This window comes from Taudactylus pleione, unplaced genomic scaffold (genome assembly GCF_031769625.1).
Source record: "Taudactylus pleione unplaced genomic scaffold, aTauple2 ptg000116l, whole genome shotgun sequence".
Classification (NCBI taxonomy): Eukaryota; Metazoa; Chordata; class Amphibia; order Anura; family Myobatrachidae; genus Taudactylus; species Taudactylus pleione.
In genome coordinates, this window is record NW_028284518.1 from 2,266,183 (window position 1) to 2,291,057 (window position 24,875).

The 24,875-nt window shown below is 44.3% G+C and overlaps 1 protein-coding gene across 3 annotated transcripts in view; it reads left to right on the forward strand.

Annotated features, from left to right (window-relative positions):
• Positions 1–3,452: 3,452 nt before the first annotated feature.
• Positions 3,453–24,875, forward strand: part of TBC1D7 (TBC1 domain family member 7) — a 28,586-nt gene continuing 7,163 nt past the window's right edge. The window contains exons 1-6 of one of the 3 annotated variants that reach the window (XM_088471762.1): positions 3,453–3,574; positions 9,321–9,443; positions 11,630–11,710; positions 19,715–19,902; positions 20,549–20,686; positions 21,846–21,988. In XM_088471762.1, the coding sequence (XP_088327888.1) occupies positions 9,332–9,443; positions 11,630–11,710; positions 19,715–19,902; positions 20,549–20,686; positions 21,846–21,988 (662 nt within the window). In that variant the 5' untranslated portion in view covers positions 3,453–3,574; positions 9,321–9,331. Of the gene's footprint in view, positions 3,575–9,320; positions 9,444–11,629; positions 11,711–19,714; positions 19,903–20,548; positions 20,687–21,842; positions 21,989–24,875 lie in introns of all 3 variants that reach the window. The other 2 variants (XM_088471760.1, XM_088471759.1) reach the window with 2 other exon arrangements.

Here is a 24,875-nt window from a genome sequence, read left to right on the forward strand (position 1 = left end):
AAAACGTAATGTATACAGCTCTGCTGAGTGTAACACAACCACCCCACCCTTATTAAATTTGTTACACTTCAGGTCTCATATAAGCCACAGGGGAAAATCAAAGAGAAACAAGAACAAAGCTGAAATTAGTAAACTTGGAGTGTCTCAGACATGACAAAGGGATCAAGCAGAAGAGTATTCATGAACAAGGACAAGGTCAACATGCCAGGAGATCTTGAACAGGTTACTGGAGTCATGCAAAGTGAAGTCACGAACGAGACAGGTCATACATGGGATCAAACAGATAGGAAGTCCCAGTATGCTGGAGCTAGGTAGTGATTTCATTTTTATTTTTTATATTTTTACCAATGTCAGTGAGGTAGGGATTTAGGCTGGCCACTAATTATATTATGTAGTATCACTTTGTGGCAGTGAAAATAACATGGATACCAGGGACACAGGGATAATCAAATAAGAAAGGCTATACTTGAGCTGAGAGTGACAAACATCAAAACCTTTTCCACAGTCTTTGCAATGTACGGGGTAAGTCTCTTTCCCCCCAATACCTGTATTGTATTCACCAAAAGGCCACCATCTCTCAGAATGGACCCTCCAATCTGGATGTCTCTCTTCCTGCTGCTCCTGGGGTTTTCAGCTGCAGCCTCAGGATAAGGGAGCTCCTTCCGAGCCTGCTGCCAATCACTGCTGCTGATCTGCTAGATTGTTCTCACATGCCCTGTCTCCCGCTCTCCCTATTCTGTCACTCTTGAGGCATGCCCAGCACTCCCCGAGCAGCTTTGCTCCCCCAGTCTCAACCACAGCACTGTTTAGATGCTTTGCATATGCGCACGGCATTTCTTCAGTATTCACCCATTGCTCTGCTGTGCTCTCCCAACCTCCCCTCCATCCATGGGACACTGAGGCCTGCAGGTGGGATAGCTGGACAAGGCCCGAAAAGCAGGACTGTTCCGCTGAAATCGGCCAAGTTGAGACATAAGCACCACATTCTATCACAGATCTCTCCTCACTATCTCTCTCTGGGCTTCTCCCCATCACTGCCCTGTACTTCTCTTTTTCTCTACCACAGTGCTCCTCTGCTGCCACTCCCAACCGTCTCCTCTCTTTCTGACAGGAAGACAGCCTGCTCACTTGGGGGTCTATTTACTTGGCCTTGGATGGAGATAAAGTGGACGGAGATAAGGTACCAGCCAACCAGCTCCTAACTAATTTTTCAAACACAACCTGTGACATGGCAGTTAGGAGCTGATTGGCTGGTACCTTATCTCAATTCACTTTATCTCCATCCAAGGTTAAGTAAATAGATCCCTTGATCCTGTCCTCAGCTGCTAACAGAATTCCCACCCTCCGCTCCTGACAGAATTTTCGCCCTCTGCTCCTGACAAGATCCCCGCCCTCCGCTCCTTACAGTATTCCTGTATTCGCTCATGGGAGGATCCCCAATCCCATAATTCAGCATGAATTGTGTCATCAAGCCATCTATATCACCCACTTCACTCAAAAACTGGGCGGCACCGGGCACCTGCAGAGAGCTCCGGGACACTTGCTCACTATTCTGTGCGTGCGGGAGACCCCCCACCCCCAAGATTGGGTTAGTCTCACAGATGTTCTAGAAGAGTAGGCAAGTACGATTAATATTGAAATCAAGTATTCCCCTCCATTTCAAGATGGTGATACTTAGAACTGTAAAGGTAAATTTAGCATTTGCTGTAGTGCCCTTAGTAGACTATGGGAATGTGTTAAAGACAAAGGACCTGATTCAGACCTGCTCGCTAGCAAGCGATCGCTCGTTGCTGGCGATGTTTGCTAAAGTGCGCATGCGTATACTTCACAGTGCATGTGCGCAAACTAGTAGGAGCGATCGGGAAGCGCTCACTCACCCTGCAAAGATAGCCCAGTAGAATGAGTGACAGGAGAGGCCGTTTGTGGGTGGTAACAGAAGCAGGGCAGTAGTAACGGGGGAGTGGAGTTGCGAACACAGGCGTGCCAGAGTGTTTCAACGCCGTTTCAGAGGCGTTCATAATTAACAGCCAGCGTCATAGTACACATCACCTGGTTGAATTATACACTGAAGTGCTCGCAGTGCTTGCGGTAGGGTACACTCAACCACAAGCGCTGCGGTACGATCCAATGGAACCCGATATACCGATGGTTGTATATATTTCCTGGAGATGACGTATGCTAGTGGGCGGATAAAGACAGGCTGGTGGGCGTCTGTAAACACAAAGTGATCAGACGCCAAGACATAGTGGGCGTGCTTATGCCATGCCTTGCGAGCGCCTGCCTTGACGTCACTTAGTTGAATTTCCATACGCTGGGAGCGAGCAGCTGCATCTAGCGAGTGGGTCTGAATCAGGCCCTAAGTGCGAAAATAAATGGACTGCAAGAATAATCAGTGGTTTCTCTGTGGTATCCCTGTTCTTAAATAGGCGAAAGCTGTGAAAACTAATTTCTCAAAAAATTCCAGGAAAGAGGTTAGCACTGGTTTATGAATAGAGTGCAAAATCCTACATTTGCTTGTTGGCAGGTATTAGTGTGTACAATCACTGAATTGGCAGTTTATTCCTAGAAAAAAGTTATATCTGGACAGATGGCAACCCTAAAATAACATGGTCACTAAATGCAATCATAAGGTAATTACTTTGCTATTCTGTCTCATTCTGTGGATCCTAAAGGGGTTTGGAGAGTGGACATTACTGGGAATATTGTATATGGTTTTGAGTATATTGGGGATGTGGATGGTTTGGACAGATTGTTGGTGGTGCTGATACTGGATGTTGGAGGAATGCCTTTACATTTTATATAGCTCAAATACACCATAGGTGCCCACAGTAAGTGTACTGACCATCTAGGTATGCAGAGAATTTTCCCTCTGTCAGTATAAGAAAGAAATTAGGTCAGTATTTTGCAATACATATTATGCAGCATACAGAATTGCAAAAAGGGCTCTTAGAATTGGTTTAAACTAGGGATGTGCAGGCTCGGATAGGTTCGAGTTTGCACGTGGAGTTCGGATTTTTCCCTCCAAAAAAACGGAACTCAGAAAGAGGCAAAACGTCATCTTACATGGACGAACATCATCATTCCTGGACTTTTGTTTTGTCCAGGAATGATGATGTTCGTCCATGTAAGATGACGTTTTGCCTCTTTCTGAGTTCCGTTTTTTTGGAGGGAAAAATCCGAACTCCACGTGCAAACTCGAACCTATCCGAGCCTGCACATCCCTAGTTTAAACTATCACTCAACTAAGATATCTTCTGGGACTATTATTTTCCAGGAACAAATCTTCAAAGACTGGCACTGCCTCTGGCAAACAATAACATCTGCAAACCATGAAGCAACAGTTCTTAAGTATACTGTACACTACAGTCTATGACTTACCCTGAGACATCATCCCAATTAGTATGTCATGAATTTTGACCCTTCGCAGTTGCCGTAATGTATTCCTGTGATGTCATAACCAGGAAGTAAACATCAGTGTGAAGCCGCTGCTGGTGAGAATAGCAGATTGGACACTAGCACGGATCAGACCTATACAGCGGGGATAGTGCTGCGTGTGCTCCGCTGCTCCCCCTAGGTACAGTATGTTCTACTGGCGTCTCATGTCTCGCTGTCATCGCCCCTCTCTCGCCTATTCCGTCCTGCTCTGCGTTCAGGGAGATTGTTTGATCTTTAGGTTTAGCATCTCCCATATATCTGTAACAGTCCGTCCACCTGATACATTCATTGCTGCATGGTACTTACTGTGCATTTGGACATAATGAGCAACAATGTATTAAGCCATCACAGCTAATGCAGCTAGGATGTTTTGCTGCATCGTTTTTTCTTAATTCACATTGAAATATAAAAAAATATTCTGTATTACAGGAAAAGATACCTTGGAGGGGAGGACAGGGTCAGAGACCAGGTTATGTAACAACACTTTCTGGACAGGGGTCTTGGTTGTATTCTTTATTAAGAAACCTATTTAAGCTAGCTACACACTATACAATTATTGGGGCAATTTGCAAATAATCGGGCTATTGGCCTGATTTATTGTATAGTGTGTACGAACAATCATTTCAGTGTTTCACCTATAAAACAGTAGAAGAACGTCCACAGACGTATTCCTTTCATTATCTGATCTGTTGGTCAAGAACGAAAATTCCGCCCTCAAATTCCCATTATGGAGCAGTGTGTGTGCATCCTCAATAATCTGCCCATGTTTTCTATGTTCTCCTGTCACTATGTCATCATCCTTGTGGGTGGTCATATGCAGAATCGGTGGTAGCTTCTAAGGAAAATTGCATAGATATTGGGGCTTTCAATTTTCCAAAAAATTGTCCCGTTCCTCATCCCAATCAAAAATCTGACCGTGTGTAGTTAGCTTTAGGTTATCAAGTTGTCTATTTTATGTTGTTATAAATGTTCCGCTTATGCCATTTAATTAGAAGGAAGGATGCTGTTCCAGTTCTCTTAGTTCCATAACTATCCTGGGTGATTTGGACTAATCTTGGGTTGGAAGAGGATTAGGGTGCTAATGCTGTTCTAGTAACTCCGGGAATATGATCTGACACATATTTTTATTGGGGGAGGGGTGAATGGTGAAGAAAGTCTATTGGCTCAGATGGGTTAAGTCAGTCAAATACTTCTAACCACAATTGTTTTATTAGTGAGCAAATATGAGGGGGGGGGGGGGGGGGGAAGCAGCCCATCTCTTACTCTCTATTTTAGTTTATCCTAATGCTGTAGAATACATACACTGAAGTGCCAAAAGTCATATGATAGCAGTATGTAAGTGTTGGACTGGAGCATGGAGGGCCCAGGTTCCGGAGTATAGATAGACCGAAAAAAGGTCCACAATGTCTAGATAAACACAAGGGAGTATATTTACTAAAGTGAGAGTTTTTAGAAGTGGAGATGTTGCCCATAGCAACCAATCGGATTCTAGCTATTATCTTCTAGAACACAGGTTCTCAAACTCTGTCCTCAGGACCCCAAACAGTGCATGTTTTCCAGACCTCCTCATAGAATCACAAGTGAAATAGTTAGCTCCACCTGTGGATCTTTTAAAATGTGTCAGTGAGTAATGAATGCACCTGTTGGGTGACCTGGAAAATGTGCACTGTGTGGGGTCCTGAGGACCGAGTTTGAGAACCCCTGTTCTAGAAGGTGCTAGGTAAATGTTAAGTAGAAGCTGATTGGTTGCTATGGGCAACATCTCCACTTCTAAAAACTCTCACTTTAGTAAATATTCCCCCAGATGTTAGACAGTCAATAGGTCGACTGGGACAAAAGGTCAGAAGTGGTCGACGAGGTCAAAAGGTTGAAACAAAAATGGTTGACATATGATTATTATTTTTTTTGTTAGGGTTAGGCACTTACCCTGACGGTTAGGCACCAGGAGGGAGTGTTAGGGTTAGGCACTAGAAGGGATGTTTAGGGTCAGGCACCTACCCCGACGGTTAGGGTTAGGCACCAGGAGGGTGGGTTAGGGGAAAGATTAGGGCTAAAAAAATTATAACAATCATTTTCACATCGACCTACTGACCCTGTCTACCATTTGTTCCTGTCGACCTTCTTACATGTCGACTTTAGTGTGTCGACCTTTTGTCCCTGCTGACCCTTTGTCCCAGTCGACCTATTGACTTTCTAACATCTGGTGTCTATCTAGCCACTGTCAACCTTTTTACTGTCTGTTAATCCACACCCGAAGGGCCCATGGGGGGAACGCAATAATAGAGGCCCACAAAGGGAGTGGCTAGTCCATTGGAGGGAGTGTGGTCTACTATAATGGTAACAAGTATTGATATAATTTATATCCAGGGCCATTACTAGGGGTATGCTAGCAGTGCTGCCGCACAGAGGGCCTGATTCAGACCCGGTCGCAAGCGCTGAGCGCTCGCAACCGGGTCGATGGTGGCCCACAGCGCATGCGCACGACGGAGCCGGCTCCGACGTGCGCTTGCGCGAGACCCGGCTAGCGAGCTGTCGATGATGAGTGACAGCTCACCCCCTTTGGTGGGCGGGCCGGGGGGGGTAGCTGCCCAAACGGAGGTGTTCCCATGAGAACGACTGCCATTTGGGGGCGGCCCCACTGACATCATGAGTGATGTCAGTGGAGAGATTCCGGCTCTGTTAGAGCCGAAATCTCTCTGGGGCTTGCGGCCACGAGTCCCTACCACAAGGGTCTCGTCGCAAGCCTGATTGTCGCGATTGTCTTGACCATTGCGACCATCATCATGGCCGCTCGCAATAGCTGTAGGCCGATCCCCCTAAAAAAAAGCCGGCCCTGATTCAGAGCGAGCGCTCTGTCAGAGCGAGCGGCTCTGAATCAGGCCCAGAGTGCAGGGCTCTGTGGGTGGCACTGTTGCAGCCCCACGACCCTTACTTCTGGATAGCAGGGTGCCTGGAGTACTGTAGCCAGTATAGCGCTCTGGGAATGCACCCTGCCATCTGCATAGCTGCTAGGAGCGTCCTCAGGACACTCTGGGCAGTACTGCACTTCCCTGTACTGGTGGGCCTGCCCCCTCCGCATGATGACATGCACTTAGTGGCGGGGGTGCACAGGGCACTCCGGAACCTTCTACACCACTGGTCACAATTGCAGAGAAAAATTTAGATAAATGTCACAGTTTACTTATTATAAAAGTGAGGATAATCGCTCTGCAGTAATAATGTTTTAGCACTTGGCAAATCAGAACTTTATATATATATATATATATATATATATATATATATATATATATATATATATATATGAAAGTGGTGTAAGTGGCGCACTAAAGCTAGAAGGTCAGATGACGTAAAAGCAAACAAGCAAGTAACCCAAAAAAACAAAACACACTCCCTCGTAAGGTGGCTGCCAATCCTTACTGGATATGATCTATTCAGAGAAACCATATATAGAAAATTGTTTATAGAGGTGAAGAAACGGCGCCTTCAGTGTATCGAATTCATAGCAAATGTCCATACATTCTTTGCAGTTCCAGGGTGATCTCCACGACAAACGTCCCACGTTGAATTTAACTCAAAATAAATTAGAAAATAAAGAACATAGTGTAACCTGATAAATACAATAATAGTGCATATATATGTAGCAGTGTTCTCATGCAATAGAGAGGTGATTGATGTGACCAGATGACAGTGTAGAGAGCACTCCACACGTGCTCTTAGTAACTGTGTTCAAAAAGCACCAGTACCCATTTAGATAAAAAGGCCTCGTACCAGCTATATTCTTTCTATGGATCAGCACAAAAGAAATCTTTTTCTGCGAATTTCCATTCTGTTCCAATTCATAAAACCATGACGTGTATGTCAGAGAGAAACAGAAAAAAAACCTCCAATAGTGTAATACGTTTTAAACATATACACTTTAATAACATACAAAAAAAGACTCGTACAATATAAAAGGAATCAGTAAGCTTATCTGTCCCAAAGTAATGGAGGTGTACCAGGAATGTTAATTCTGCGTCTCAACGCGTTTCGTCCCTCTGGGTCTCTGGAGACTTCTTCAGGAGTGAAATAAGCAGTGGAGATAGTCCAGTATGACACCAATAATGAATGCCATAGATATGGGTATAAATATAGGAACCAGGTGAGCGTTAGCGGCTGCACGCGCTGTTCGCGCATGCGCGGGAGTTCCAAGTCCCCGCGTGGATATGTTAAACATAGTGCAATCTTGCACTTCACAGACCTTCAGTACGGCACTCGCCACAATACATTTCATTAACACGAGGCATCACTTTTGCCTCTAGTGACAATCTCCTCTAATGTAATCCTTATCTAGGACGGCGGCCATTTTAGTGTATATCATGGAGGCCGCCATTTTTGCTAAGTCTAAGATATGTATACACATAGAGCTTATTACTAGGCAGCGATAATCCGTACTAAATAGAAAACAGCGGCACAGATGAAGTAGGACCTTGATATTCGGCGACTCAAGCAAATAACCAGTGCCAATGATAATATGTAAAAATTAAATAAGACATATCTTACAGCCAGATATTTTCATAAGAAGGCAAAATAATATAAATAAATAAATAGATTCTAGCTTTTATATTCTAGAAGGTGCTAGATAAATAAGTAAAATTTGATTGGTTGCTATGGGCAATATCTCCACTTCTAAAAACTCTCACTTTAGTAAATATATCCCTTAGGCTCTCTTCATGGCAGCTCAGGCCATGGTGGAGAATAAATTAGCATCAAGGTTTCTTTGGAACCTCATGCACTGATATAACGTGGGTCATCCTGAAGAAAATCCTTGCTCCTTTTTGCTTGCACCCCATAGAGGTGTAAGTAAACACTTACTAGGGTTTCCTGCTGTAATAACCTGCTGTGTGCACACACAGAACTTTGCACTTAATTGAATACTCCCCCATAAGTTTCTTATTGAGATACTGATCACAATTTATTAAAATCAGAAAAGTGTGCATGGCCACACACAAGCAGTGAGCCTGTGTAATGGCTGCACACTGCCTATCTAAGGCTAACAATGCAGAGTACGGCCCAGCCTACAAATATAGTGTCCCAACTGGACAATCTGTGGCACCCCTGAGGACGCCATGGCATTCAGTTTGGGCTATGGGATCTCTTCTTTCAGAGCCGGCCCTAGGCATAGGCATTATAAGCAAATGCCTAGGGGTGACTCCGCGACTGGAATGCCTTAGGGGCATGCCAAGGCTCTGTCACTGCGGCTGCCCCCGTCCAGGCCCGGCGACAGGGGGGTACCCCCGTCCCGGGCCCCAAGGGGCCGTGGCTGCTGAACTTAATTATTAAGGACGAGAGGCTGCGACGCAAATAGACAATGGAGCTGGACCCCATCCCTGAGCTGGAGACGAACGCTGCGCACTGCGCATGTGCTACTGTAAAGAAGGACGATGTCATGTCATTACGAATGACGTTGCGCCCGCGCTGCGCTGTCCCGGCCTTCTATCCCTGCTGCAGCAGCAGCCTCCTATGAAGAGCTGGAGGTAGATTGCAATCACACTCCGCTCCAGTGATATTGACTACAGGCACCTTCCCCAGCCCAGTGGTAGCCGCAGTATTGTATCAAGATTTGGGGTCAGTGGATTTTTTTTCCTTATTTTTATTTCATTTCTGTTGTAATGAAATCCATATATATAAATATATATATATATATGTGTGTGTGTGTGTGTGTATGTATGTATATATATATATATATATATATGTGTCGAGATATACTCACTAGGGGGCACCAGACAAAACTTTGCCTAGGGCACCAAAATGGCTAGGGCCGGCTCTGTCTTCTTTGCATATCATGCATTACAGGGATATAACGTATTGGACAATGTAAATCAGCTTAAAATTGTTTTTTATTTTAGCAGCGTGAAACATGACGGAAGATTCTCAGAGGAACTTCCGTTCTGTGTACTATGAAAAAGTTGGGTTCCGTGGAGTGGAGGAGAAGAAATCCCTGGAGATCTTGCTAAAAGATGACCGTTTAGGTAAAGAGAGCTCAGTGGGGGGATATTATTACTTTCTAATAGTGACAGACGATGAGTGATTATGCCTGTAAAATGCTCTAGGGGAACATACAGGGAAGATTCTAAAATGGTAACATTGAATGCAATATAGAAATATAAATATATAGAAAATAATGGTCGCGATTCAAGCGATGATAAATAGCTCCGCGATACAGCTATTCAATTCAGCGCAATGTTTGGTCCAACTAAAGTGCCTGCCGCGAGGCTGTTTGCCAGCTTAGTGCGCTGCTAACAGCCTCGGGGTCGGCACTTTAGTTGGAGAATTCCGGTTCTCGCAACTAAACAACCAGGTTAAGTCGCGAGAACCAGCATTCTCGAACTTAACATTGCGCAGAATTAAATAGCTCTGAGTGCTCTTTTCGGGGGCTATTCATCACCGTTTTGAATTGAATCGCGGCCAATGTTGAAAATAATTGTATTCATTGTATTAAGCAGGCTAGCACCACTAATCACAATTAGGAAAAATATATCTGTTTCCAAATATGTGATAGTTATGTCTTTGTTATTAAATGCTGTTGTGTTCCCCCCCGCACCTTCCGCTGTCCTGAGGCAAACAGTAGACAGTAGAAACAAAAGACAAAACAGGAATACCACTATAAGTATAAACTGTGTACAGCTTAAGATGGCCATACACTGGTGAGTCCCTGACAACTGGATCTATGTCATTGGTGTTGTAGGATGTTGATCACGTATACAGTCTAATGTGGTTTTTGTCTGACAGGACCAGCACCTCATGGCATCACATAAGATGTTGATCAGAATGGGCAGTCTTTGTTGGCCATATATACAACCATTCATAGTTATGAGGTCTAAAATGACCTAATTTACCATCACATTGTGTATGAGCACAATCACACCAAACTTGCAGCCTGTGTGTTTATCAGTAATCCAGTAGGTAATGAGCACAATGGCATTGAGGCATCTTGTGGTTTTTGGCTTATCCTGTGGTCATTAGGTAGAGATTCCTGTGATGGGCTAGCAAGATACACTTAGATTCTTTCCGGATCCCAACATTTGCAGGCTTGTGAGACACCAGAGAAATGTGCACTTTATACCTAATAGACCCACTGCCAACTGAGCACCAAAAGTTCAACGCTGGTGACACCACATGTCAAATATGAAAGCGTTTCACATGTAGTGGTTTACAAGTGTTTGTACTTGTGTCCTGGGAGGTCTGTGGAGGCCACCTCAATGCATGGGGTGTGGTATAAGAGATTGTCTAACTAATTTTTGTCTATGTCTAGATCTACCCCAGTTGTTAGACAGTCAATAGATCGACAGGTACAAATGGTCGACAGGTACAAATTGTCGACATGGTCAAAAGATCGACACATATTTTTTTAATGTTTTTTTGCGTAAATACCATTCGGCCCCTTGCGGGCTCGCTCCGCTCGCCACGCTGCGGGCGCGGTGGCACGCTTCGCTCACCACATGGATTTATTCCCCATCCATGCCCACTTGGATGGTAGGGAATGACGTTGGATGGTAGGGAATGACGTTGGACACTGGCTCATCTTAAGTGCCTAACCCTAAACCTAAAAAAAAAAAAAAAAAAAAAAAGTTGATCATGTTTGTGTCGACCATTTGTACCTGTCGACCCTCTTACATGTCGACCTTTAGTGTGTCGACCTTTTGTACCTGTCGATCTATTGACTGTCTAACAACTGGGGTCGATCTAGACATTGTCTAACTAATTACTGTCTATCTACAGTCCGGCACCCAATGCATGTGACTTGCATTCAATAGCCAGCTTCTAAAAAACCACACAGCTAACAGAACTCTCACAGAGGCTCACAGTGTGATTGTGTTATAAATGCAGCTGTTGCATCTCTTTCATATGCAGTGTAAGTGGGTAGTTACAGTGTTTTACCCATGTTCCCACTATCTTTGACCCCCCCCCCCCCCATGTTTTGTTTCTAAGTATCCTTGCCTCAAACTTGGAGCCATTTTAGTTGGTTCCTGATCATTGCACATAGCTTTCAGGATGAGACCGAGAAGCACAAAACACTTCATTCAGTAATTGATATATAGAGATATATATGTATGTATGTGTGTGTGTGTGTGTATCTATATCTATATATCTCTCGTGTGTATATGTTTGTAGCGTGGAACCAGACACATTTTATCATCTATCCTTTTGCCTACAGATATCGAGAAGCTTTGTACCTTCAGTCAAAGATTTCCTCTCCCATCCATGTACCGAATGCTTGTGTGGAAAGTTCTCTTAGGTACAATATACTACTAGGCCTCTTGTTATAACATTATGTATTGCCAGATAAATGATTTTTTTTCTTTGTTTTACGGTTAAAGTATGAGAATAGACATCCAATGCATAATCGAGAAACAAAAATAAATTTAAATCTGCACAATTTTTATACATTGTTATATCATATTATATTCTGAATCTTAACTGTAAAATTGTTCTGTTCTGAGACCATGGTAACTGTAGCCCTATTTAGTTAAATATGTATCAGTGATCGCGCTGAGCAAAAAAATATCGGGTAAAAGGGACCCCTCACTTTAAAAAATTGGGGTCCTATTCCACTGTTTTTGGGTCCCATCACAATTTATGATTTTGAGCTCCCTATATACCATCAGACCACCCCACATGCCCTACACATACTGTACTGTGTGAAGTCACACTCATATTTCAGTACTGATAATTATTTTAAATACTTTGGCTTGATCTCACATAGCCAACAGGTGCAGTGCTGGGGGCAGAGAAGTGGTAAGGGCAGGCAGCAGTGATACAGTGCTGGGGGTGGGGGCAGTTTGCAACTTGGGCAGTGCTAAAGATAAGCAGTAGTTGGGGTAGAGCTGCTGGTTGAGACAGAGAGCAGATGGGGCAGGGAGGGGTTAGAAGGGGGTAAGGCCAGGCAGTGCTAGGGGTAGAAATGGGGTTTGGAGAGGTAATGGCAGTGCTGGGGACAGGCAGTAGTTTGGACAGTGCTGGGGGCAGGCAGCAGTTGGGATAGAGGTGCATTAGGGTAGTAGACAGTTGAGGTAAGGAGGGAGTAAAGGTAGATTGCAGCTGGGGCTGTACTGGGGCAATGAGGCAGGGGCAGGCTTTAATACCCTATTTCATGCCCAAAACCTTGTTGGGCAATGCCAATTGCAGGTGATTCACATGTAAGTAACTCGCCTGTGTATTTTCCAAATTTCAAATTCGTTGCCCAAGGCTATTTAGCCTTTGCACAACCATAACACTTATTCAAATATATAAATTGGTGATTGTGCCCACTTTACCACCCAATTTCATACCCAAAAGCTTGTTGGGCAAGGCCAATTGCAAGTGGGTCATATGTAAGTGACCCCCCCTCTGTGGATTCCAAGTGTGAAATTTGTTGCCCAAGGCTAGTTAACCCTTGCACAACTACAGCTACTTATCCAAATGTATTAATTGATGCCTGTGCCCACTTTAATGCCCTATTTCATGCCCAAAAGCTTGTTGGGCAAGGCCAATTGCAAGTGGGTCATATGTAAGTGACCCCCCTCTGTGGATTCCAAGTGTCAAATTAGTTGCCCAAGGCTAGTTTAGTGTTCACTCTAGCTCCGGTGGCAGGCAGGGCGCTGGAGCTAGAGAGGGCAACCTTGTGCGCGCGCCTTCGCGCCCGAAAAGGGGGCGTAGTCATGAAAAGGGGGCGTGTCTATAAGACGCGTCCCCTTTTCGTCATACTTGGGGGCGTGCCCGGCGCTTACGGGCATGCTGGGCAGCCCCCAAGCGCATGCGCCCGGCGTCTATTCTCCGGCGGTGACCGGGTCACCGCATGTTTCTCCACCCGCGGGACACTGCGTCCCGCGGGTGAGAATGGCACCCGCAGGCTGTGAGGGCAGTGCGCTTTTTGCCCTCCACCTGGAGGGCAGGGTGCTTTTTGCCCTCCAGAAGGAGGGCTGGGCGCCGCGCCCCGCTAAAACAGCCTAGCGGGAACGCTATAGTTAACCCTTGTACAACTACAGCTACTTATTCAAATATAGAAAATCAGGTCACTATGCCCACTTTACCACCCAATTTCATGCTCAAAAGCTTGTTGGGCATATGTAAGTGACCCCCCTCTGTGGATTCCAAGTGTCAAATTTGTTGCCCAAGGCTCTTTAATCCTTGCACAACTACAGCTACTTATCCAAATGTATTAATTGGTGCCTGTGCCCACTTTAATGCCCTATTTCATGCCCAAATCCTTGTTGGACAAGGCCAATTGCAAGTGGGTCATATGTAAGTGACCCCCCTCTGTGGATTCCAAGTGTCAAATTTGTTGCCCAAGACTAGTTAACCCTTGCACAACTACAGCTACTTATTCAAATATAGAAAATCTGGTCCCTGTTCCCAATTTCATGCCCAAAAGCTTTGTGGGCCAAGCAAAATACAATTTACATTTGTGTAATAGATACCATATTTTGTTTATTCAATGTAAGCTTATTGATTCTATTTGATAAAAATATTTTAATATAACATGTTCTGAATAAGAAGCTGGAAAATGAATAAGAAGTTGGAGCTCGAATAAGAAGTGAATAAGAAGCTGGCCGAATAAGAAGCTAACTTCAGCCTCATTAGCTCGATGAACTGCAGCCCCAGCTTGTCCCTCAACACCCGCGTTTAGAACGCCAGCTCCTTTCTAGCCCAGGCAGTGTCCTCTTCCCCGGCCTCCTGCATGTTGAGAGCCCCTTGGCTGAAGGAGTCGGGGATGGAGTGCACAATGGCATTTGTGAACCACCCCAGGCTGCTGGAGGGGCCCGGCACAACCGTTATGATGGGGTCAACAACGTTGCTGCTACAGCCGGGAGAGTCACAGGGGGGGTGGTGGGGAAGGTGTGCAAAGCCCGAGGAGATGGAGTGCAGAGCCTTGTGAGAGGGGTAGCTGGATTCGGAGCCCAGGGAGGAGTATGCAAAGCCTGGAGAGCTGGATTCAAATTGCAAAGCATTCAGCTGGTCACTGGTGGGCAGGGAGGAAGGTCTCAGGTGGCGATTGGATGGGGAGACACTGTAGGATTGATATTTGCTGCGGTGCACGCAGATCGTATACGTAGTCACAGCATGTCCTGAGTGACCCGCTAATAAACTGAGTCCCTCGCTGCCTGTAGTGCATAAAATATGCGCTATAACGCAGAAGGGTGAACCCTGTGTAGGTACAGCTGTATACCGTCACTGAATTCTCAGACCATGCATCAAAATAGCTTCTGGTTAATAAGAAGGTGTCTGATGCGCAGAAAGGATCATCATGTTATGACAAATGCAAATTTACACCCTTTGGAGCAGATTCAGTTAGTATAGTAACATCTTTATGTATCGCGGCTTGGCTTAACAGGCTTATGGTGCGGTAATTTCACTTGCCACGTCTATGTGCACTCAAGGCTTATTCCAGAGTTTGCGCTGTCATTTTCTATGATGTTAACCTTATGTGTCTGAAAAAATGGGGAAATCAGCCTATACCCCCAAAAAGTGCAAAGTTTTATTGGATAACAATATAAAAGTCTATTAGTGACCAAAAGCAAAGTATTTGGGGCTCTTAAAAGGTGTCAAATGGCTGATTTTAGTATTATTTTAATAACGGTGAAAATATAATAGAAAGCAAGTGTTTTTTTCAGAAAATAAATGCTCTAGATAAATTTGGAGGTAAATATTGTGACATTTTTGCCACTTTTAAAAAGTGTTAAAAAACACCTGCAACTCCCACCTGCAAGCCTAAAAACACCTGTCTCTTCTATACAGCACCCCCATATATCTTAAATCATTTAGCCCATAGTCTGCATTTTGCAGAATATTACCCCAAAAATGAAGTGTCATTATTTGCCAAAGTAAGCTAATTAAAAACTTCTAAGTGCCTTTAGGTGGTGGTGGGGGGTTAATCTCATGGAGAGTTAACGCGTCTTAATTTGCGTGGCTAATTGAATAGCAAAAAATGTGCGTCCGGCCACGTTGTTGCATTTAGCTGGGTTAAAGCTGCTAATTTAATTCCCCCCAATTTTGATTTACTCCTGAAAGTGCGTATATACTAGACAATGTTCTCATGATGCGATATTGTGAGCAATTTCCCTTGAACTCTCCCCGGCAGCTCCCAGGCTCTACAGGACACGATATGCTGCTAAAAAGTGTCCAATCTGACTAAAGATCAATCTGCACAAAATCGTGTATGAGATTGGCAAATTTTGCCTGCAGTAGGCAAGATCTGAATATGCGCGATGTACGAGCATCGGATCGTGATGTTGAGTGGACACTCACGATTGGGACATATTTTACACCATTTGACGTTCCGATGCGTTGAAATCAGGCGAATTGTGTAAAATATCGTCTAGTGCAGGCATGTCAAACATGTGGTCCGAATAAACATTTTATGAGGCCTGACAGTGTGTGTGTGTGTGTATATATATATATATATATATATATAATATATATATATATATCTATCCATACACATACACAGTCAGGTGCATAAATATTGGGACATTGACAGAATTTTCAAAATTTGGCCTCTATTCACCACCACAATGGCTTCGAAATGAAACAAACAAGGTGTGCTTTAACTGCAGACTTTCAGATTTAATTTGAGGCTAATTACATCCAAATCAGGTGAACGGTGTAGGAATTACAACGGTTTCTATATGTGCCTTCCTCTTTTTAAGGGGCAAAAGTAATGGGACTATCAGCTCAAAAGCTATTTAATGGACAGGTGTGGGCTATTCCCTCATTATATCATTATCAATTAAGCAGGTAAAAGGTCTGGAGTTGATTCTAAGGGCGGAATTCAATTGTATTCGCGGCCCGCATCTCCCGTCTAAAGTGACAGGAGTTCGCGGGCCGCTATACAATTGTCCAAAATTTTCCCGCTGATCGCGCCCATAGAGGTCAGGTTTAGGTGCGTAAAGTAGCTAAACCTGGCCAAAGTGCTGCGCGCGATCGCAAAAAGTGATGTTTGGGCGCCCAAACATGTCACTTTTCGCACATTTCAGCTCTCATCCCCCAGAGGCTGCGAGCTGAAATGTAGCGCTGGCAGCTCATCGTGCCCGACAGGAGTAAGAATTGAATAGCTCCGTCGGGCGCGATAGGGGCTGGAAAGAATTGAATTCCGCCCTAGGTGTGACATTTGCATTTGGAATCAGTTGCTGTCGACTCTCAATATGAGATCCAAAGAGCTGTCACTATCAGTGAAGCAAGCCATCATTAGGCTGAAAAATCAAAACAAACCCATCAGAGAGATAGCAAAAACATGGCCAGGGCTATTCAATTGTTGTAAATTAGGCGTGATAAAAAATATTGGTTGAGCTGTTTTTCACTTTATCACCTGTTAGTTCTCACCACCCCTAGAGGGTGAGTTTTGAATAAAAAGTATTTTAATATTAGAATTTTATTAATAATTAACTAGTATACTATTTTTAAGGGTGAATATCATTGATTTAATCAAATATTTCAATAAAATTACTTTTTGTAGGGACAAAGTACAGGGAAAAAATAAGCCATGTGGGAAGGTGATCAGGATGTAGCCAATGGGTTGGGTATGAAATCCTGGCTGTCTGGATGCCGCTGGTCAGAATACCAACAGCAGCATCCCGACACCCATAAGGAATCAAGGTAAGTCTAACCCCTACCCTAACCCTCCCTCCCCGGTGCCTAACCCTAACCCTTCCCCTAGTGCCTAACTCCTAACCTAACCTCCCCCTAACACCCCGATACTTAGCTTCGGGATGCCAGCGGTCAGGATACTGGTGCCAGGATCCTGACCTGTCGGGATTTCAGTGCTGGTATTTAGACCGTCGGTATCCCGCACGCTGGGATGCCGTATACATCCCGTAGCCGATACCAGTACACTGCAAATGATGAAATCCTATATAAGTCAATTGATGATCAGGTACATATCCTTCAATTATGTACTCCTCTGATTAAAGGCTGATCACTTCATTTAAATCTGGTCACCCGTTCTGAGTATGAATTCATTAGCATATTTTCGCTGCGTTCCTTGCTGAATCAGGCCCTGTGTCCACTGCAATAGCAGCGATAGCACTGCCGGAAACTGCAGTAGGAACTCAATGGTCACGCGCGGGACCGGCCGGCGGTTAGTCTCTACACTTAGGCCAGTCCCCCCAATCCAGTCTCTGCCATCTGCACACCTTTTTTCCCCCACTTCCCACCCCCCCCCCGGCTTCCACATTTACTTAATGGAAACCGGGTCGGCGGCAGCAGGGGCCGAGCCCTCTTCCTTCTGTTCAAGAGTGGGGCGGGCTGCAGCAGGCTGTACAGTGGCAGTAGCGTAACTAGGGTATTTGGAGCCCAGGGCAAGTTATACTAAGTAGCCCCCCTCTAAGTATGTGCACGTGCGCAAAAAAAGTGGGCATGGTCACATGCCACAAGGGGCATGTCCACTGAAAAATGGGGACGTCTCAACATGACACCACCATATCTCGCCACTCTAGGGAACATTCCTTTCCATTCCATATGCACATTAATGCCCCCCAGTACTAATGCCCCTTATGCAATGCCCCCTGTTGTAGTACACATTATGCAATGCCCCCGTAGTGGTCTCTCTTATGCAGAGCCCTCAGTAGTGGCTCTTAGACAGTGCCCCCAGTAGTGGTCCCCCCTATGCAGTGCCTCCATATACAGTACCCCTTAAGCAGTGCCCCATATACAGTTCCCCCAGTAGTGCCCCTTATGTAATACCCCCTTATACAGTGCCCCTCATCCAATGCAACCTTATACAGTGCCCCCAGTAGTGGTCCCACCTATGCAATGTCCCTTATAGAATGCCACCTTTAGAGGTCCTCCCTATGCAGTGCCCCTTATAGATTGCCCCAGTAGTCTTCCCCCTATGCAGTGCCCCCTTATACATTTCCCCAGGTAGTGGTCCCCCCTATGCACTGCCCCAGTAGTGGTCCCCCTATTCAATGCCCCTTATAGTGTGCCCCCAGGTAAGGCCCTCACTGTGCAGTGCCCCCATTAGTGCACGAGTGCCCCCAATAGTGTTTCCCCCTATTCAGTGCCTATTATAGTGCCCCCAGTTTAGGTCCTCCCTGTGCAGTGCCCCCATTAGTGCCCGAGTGCCCCCAATAGTGTTTCCCCCTATTCAGTGCTCCCAGTTTAGGTCCTCCCTATAAAGTGCCCAGAGTACCCCCAGTAGTGTCCCCCATGGCCCTTACAAATACACAAACAAAAACAAATAAAATACCTTAATCCCAGCCCCTGCAACTGCCGCTGTCCCCACCTCTGTCCTCCCACGTCTCTCCACCCGCGGCGGGAGCCGGAAGGCTGAGCTTGAGAGTGAGCTCTAGCCCGGCTTCCCCCGTGGATGTTGGCTGCTACAACAATTGTAGCAGCCAAGCGTCCACGAGGGGAGCCGTGGGAGGACAGAGGAGCAGACGGCGGCGGGTGCAGGAGCGGGGAAGGCACGTATTTGTGTACTTGTAAGGGGCATGGGGGACCACTTCTGGGGGCACTCTAAGGGACAATACATATCGGGGGCACTTCATAGGGACGACTAAAGTGGGGGCTGCCGTGTGTTTGTTTATAGTATGGACTGCACACTAATTACTGCGGCGGTCACCCCTTGCCGTATGTCATAGAGAATCGGGCCCTGGGTTACCCGGGATGACATCGGGAAGCAGGGTCTGGGGGCGCATTTATCACAAGGCGTGTAGAAAGTACCATCGCCGCCCACCCATTTTACATGCCCACATGAAAATGATTTGAATTGTACCTAACCAGCAGGCTGGCTAGCCGCGATGAAGGTGAAGAAACAGGGCAGTGAATTAGCACGCCCAAAAATAAACAATTGAATTCCCCTCCTTAAGTCTAAATGAGGCTCAAAGTAGCACTAAAGTTCGAATAAAACTATCCATGGGATGGAAGAAGCATGTCTACACACTGATGCTGAGGTCATATCACAAGAGACAAAGTAACAGAACCTTACTAAAAGGAGTAGTTTACTGCTACCACATGGTATTATTAGATGGACTCCATGCTCCTTTGGTACTTATAGATACTCAACTTAGGTCCTTGGGGTCAACTGAAGTGACAGTAGCTGCTTCTGCACTGATTATGTGGGTGGTCATTTAGCACGTCCACTAGGATTCACTTCTACCTGATACTATTTTGAACAGTTTGTAATTGCCATGAACAGTGCGTCTTACAGTACTGCATTCAAAATAATATTTTTATTGGTGAATAAATAATATTTACACTTTAATCTTTTAATGTAAGCTAATAGCTTGAATAGTTATTTTGTATTGTTTTTGGCTTTTTAAAGGAATACTGCCTCCTCACCAGGACACTCACTCTATGGTGATGGTATATAGGAGGGAGCATTATGAGGATGTACACCATGCTCTGCAGGTTATCCGCTTCATTAGTGACTCCACTCCCAAGACTGAGGTGTTCCTTCACGTGTATCACCTGGAAACAGTGAAACTGTCTAGAAGACATATATATCCTCTGGTATGGTCAACTGTTATGGACACGTTGGTTTTTAACTAAATAGCTTTCAAATGCGAATTTTACTTTGGTTATTAAGGCTCCCAGCTCTTTCTTGCTGTAATATGCTAGAAGGGAAATCATTTGTGCAGCACAGTTGGTGAAATACCAGCATTAAGCTAACTGTGGAGTATTCCAGCAACCAGGGCTCCAAGTCCCTTATGTCTCAGAGCCTCAATACTCTGACCACCAAAGTATTATGGAAAATACAAAACTATGATGGTTTTGTCTTGAAAAGGAATGTAGTTTTCTAAGCCATTAGCCATTCTACCTTGGTTACAGTCAAAGGGGAACATTGGGTCTTGTCATAAAAGAAGTAGGTTACAATGTTGGTGCCTATGTCTGCTAAGACCATCCAGCCCAGTAACACAGTGCCCTTGGAAAGTATTTTCACATACTAGATATTTAGGACTTGTTGTGCACTTTGGGTTAACTTTTTATTTTCCTAGCCACTGGCACTGGAGGCCAACTCTGTGCTTAGCCACGTGCGGGAAGACCCTACATTGCTTTCTTCTTCATACATTTCTCTGTCTCAGTTAACTACTGTATCTAAAAGTGTGATATCCATGGGCTATCGGAGGTTGTTAACACAACATTTCTTCTGTTCCAGGAACCGGAGGATGAATCATTCCTGGCCATAGCCAGCGCAATGGAGGAGATGGTTGAGGATGATGTGGATTGTTATTGGCTTATCAAAAATTTTGTTCATCATTTAGAAACCAGGTTTAGGGATTCTCAGCCACAGCTGGTAAGTGTATAAATTGGCATACCCCACCCCCCTTACTGTAAGATATAGGTATCATACCTGCCTGTGTGTGATTAATGTGGAGCACACAAACTGTAAATGCATTTTACCTGACTCCATATATTTACAGTATGTAAAAAAAAAAAAAAAAAAGCACAATAATCATTTCAGAAAGTACATTTACCGCCTCTTTCTACAGGACACATGGTCACCGACCTTTGGAAGATTGCAGGCACCTAGGATTTGCCTTTTTTTGTAAATAAAGCCATTTGCTCGTCCAGAGAAATAATGTGTCCATGTTAAAGGGGATCTCCGGATAAAGTAAATCCTGACCTCCCCGACATGGTGTTTTTTTTCATTTGCACTCCACTTTACAGTGATTCCGCCCTGATAGCGGGTTGTAATGGGCGCTGTGTTCTGGTGCATATTCGCATAATTAAGACTTTCGTGCAGCTCCCTGCCTGTCTAATACACTGTAATGTGCTATGATCGATCTATAATGTGTATCCAATATAACACACTAGTGTACCACAATGAGAACATCAGGGCAATATGGGTGTATAGACCTGCTAAATTTTTGGAAGAATAAAATTGAATTGGATCTTGACTTGTCTGTTAGAGAAAAGTATTTAGAAAAATGACAACTAGAATCGTATGTCTGTAACATAGCCACCAGGGGGCGTATTTCTGATCTAGCAGCGCCATTTGCTGCCATGTGGGATGGAGCTGGGATCTGAGAATCATGCAGTTTTTGCCTATTGGTTCATTCATAATGGATAGTTAATATAAGAAAAACAAAAACATTGAAAAATAGGTGACAAGAGCGCTGTTCCCAGAATACACATGACCTTACAATATGCATGACAAATCAGTTCTAGCATAGATAGCAGGATTTCTGTCTGAAGCCTGTATGGAGCGGGGCCACAATGGGCAAAACCTGTTGTTAATTGTACAGGTTTAAATAAAAAAGAGAACCATATTGTATTGCTAGTTATGCAGTGTATATGTTTTATCAGTCTTCCTATAACATTTTCTATGTCCATCTTTGTTTCCTTGACAAGGTTATCTGAGGTTCCGGATTGGTGGAAAGGGGAATTCCTTGTCGGGGTATACGTTTCTATGAACCTTTATTTACAGCACCGTCTTCTCTGTTTTGCAGCAGAAAGCGTTTGAGCATTACCTAAATTTAGAGGATAGCAGACTTGTGACTCACCTTAAGACGTGCAATGCATTGGATAAGCTTCCCTATGACTTGTGGTATAAGAAGTGCTTTGCAGGTTGTTTACCAACTTCTAGTTTACAAAGGTACAAATCTATCATTACTTATCATTTGCATAAAACTGCTATATGGCATTGTCCTCTTTCTTCAGTATTGTGTTCATGCATTAAGGGACCAGCTAGTCCTGAATTATAAGGGCAGGTTTTGAGAAGGGGAGATGTTGCCGATAGCAACCAATCAGATTCTACTTAACTTTTATCTGCCCTTATAGTAAATATACCCCATAATGTGCAGAAAGCTTTAGATTTGTATGGTGCGTGTCGTAGCACAAATCTAAATGGCAGTGTAATTATAAAGCTGTCCAGCTTTTGTGGTTCACATGTAAAAGCAGCCAGTATTTACCCTGTATGCACACAAAAATGAAATAAAGTGTGTCTATACTATTTCAACATGGTCCAGGTGAAAAGTTACTCTTTATTTATTTATTTTTTGCTCCCAACTCCTAATCGGCACCAGTTGTCAGATCAGGATGAGTTATATAGAATACAATATGGCCACAGCATTATGCCTGATTCTACAAATAAATGCAAAAAAAAAAAATTCTATTGAAATGAACTTCAGGGCACACTATACATATTAGATGTGTTCAGTTTTGCTGTGAAGAGTCCTTTTTTAGTCACACTGTACTGTTACATTTATACCTCCGGCAGTAACTGGGCCTTAGCCTCTACTTTCTGTGAGATGCCCTATGTGCTGTCCAGGGGTATATTCAGAGCCGGATTGAGGGCCACATGGGCCTGGAGCTGAAAATGAACAAAGGCCTATTATGAGAATCAGAGGAGGCGTGACCAGTGCTGTGTGGGTGTGGCCAGTGCCATGTGGGCGTGTACACCCTTATACTCTCAGCCCCAATGTCTCCCTAAATATGTAAAATAAAAAAATGCTTCATTTTGTGAGGTAAATAGAAATACAATTTTACTACTTATGATTTATAGCTGAGCGTGTGGAGAGCAGATGGCCAGTCATCATCATGTTGTCATGACAATGGGCCTATTTTTATGTGGAGGCCTGGAGCTGTAGCTCCATCCGCCCCATTGTTAATCTGGCCCTGGGTATATTACAATGTAGGTGTACTTGTATACGCATAGGAATCAATATTAATAAAAACACAAAGTGTAAACTTGTCATACTTTAAATAAAGTTATCCCTGATGTCTCATTACTGTCATGAGGTATTTGCTGTTGTTTAAAAACAAATTCGGATTAAATGTACAGTATTTAATGAAGAAAAAAATAAGTTGAAATAATTAAGGGATAGTCCAAATGTTATGAGTACAATGAGGTAATATTTTCCATAAACTTTTGACAGTTACGATATTTGGCATTGTGCGCTGCCTGCCATTTTCTGCCCAGACAGGCTGATTGCAGCACTTAGTGACTGGAGATGCACCCCATTTTGTAGATCTTTTATCTGATATCTTTAGTATTGACGAGTCGCCCTAACCTTTATATAATGTGAAGCTAGTCACATACAGGCCCCAGATCCAGAACCAAGTGGCCAAATTGATTGAGGTTTGGCTGTCCCCTGAAAGCATTACTGTGACCTGTTAGTCCTGTCACACCCTGGCTAATAACTGTTCTCTGCAGGGCCGGATTAAAGGCAGGGCGACAGGGGCGGTCGTCCAGGGTCCACCACACATAGGGGTCCCCCACACCCTGTCCCCTGCCACTACTGTCCTTCCAATCCTAACACCGGCGGAGTACAGCATTTAGCTGTCTCCGCCCAGGTCCTCCTCGGCAGTCACATGTGACTGCAGGCAGGCAGCGATCACTGACCACTTTGGATCAGAGTGCAGCGCTGCTTCGGAAAGCGGGCAGGCTGCGCGGCACTGCAGGCGTGACGTCAAAGGTCGCGCTGCGCAGTCCCACGCCAGCTGCATCTGAAGATCGCGGATGTGAAAATACAGGACCTGCAGCTACTGCCCTGGGTCTGCTGCTGTGTGATTGCCCCGGCGTGGAGCCTGGAAGGTGAGTCAAATAATGTTTTTCTCATATGTGCGGTGGTGCTACTGGTTACGGGGTCGGGCAGGCACAATATTAAATGAAATATGTGTGTGTGTATATATATATATATATATATATATATATATATATATATATATATATGTGTGTGTGTGTATCCAGCATCTCTCCACTCTGCTGAATTTATTGCAGATAAGCAATTTTTTTCTTATTACTTATGTTGTGTTAACCCCTGTCTACTCTGTATCCCTGTAAATGTGATTAAAACCCCCCTTTCTGTGGAAAAGCACACCTGTGATAAGGGTCATTTTTTGCTTATTTGAGGCTAAACCCTATCCACCAGTGCGCAGACCATGAGGTTGTCCATGGGATCCTAGAGGAACATCAGAGTATTATATGCAGATGCCCAAGTATCTTTCTGGTACGCAATATATATTTAATTATACGTGCTATATCTAAACGAAAATACTACACTATATTTGTGTTCTATCTGGCTCTGGTTGAGCCTTTCCTATTAAGGTTTTCCTGATTTGTTGGAGGACCATACACACCTCACCATATGGAACCCCAGTAAAGAAATCACAGATAAGCTTTAAAGATTTATTATTTGGTACGCACATCTTATTTTGAGCACTTACATCACTGTTTTTAAATACTACACTATTAGGCGCATGCTTTTTCCCTATTCCACTTTCAGATCTTATCTATCCTGATCGCCGCTCAGGAACCTGGGAAGACTGCTGCCACCTCCACCAGAGGGACTAAAAGTGTCTTATGTGCCAGCACTATATGGACTGTACTTTGTTTTGAAACACACCTATAGCACAAACAGTGCTACACATTTATAAAGACTTTAACCAGTGCGCCGGTCTATACACTCCTTACAAACCATATATATACATATTTGTGTGTGTGTGTATGTATATATATATATATATATAATGTGTGTGTG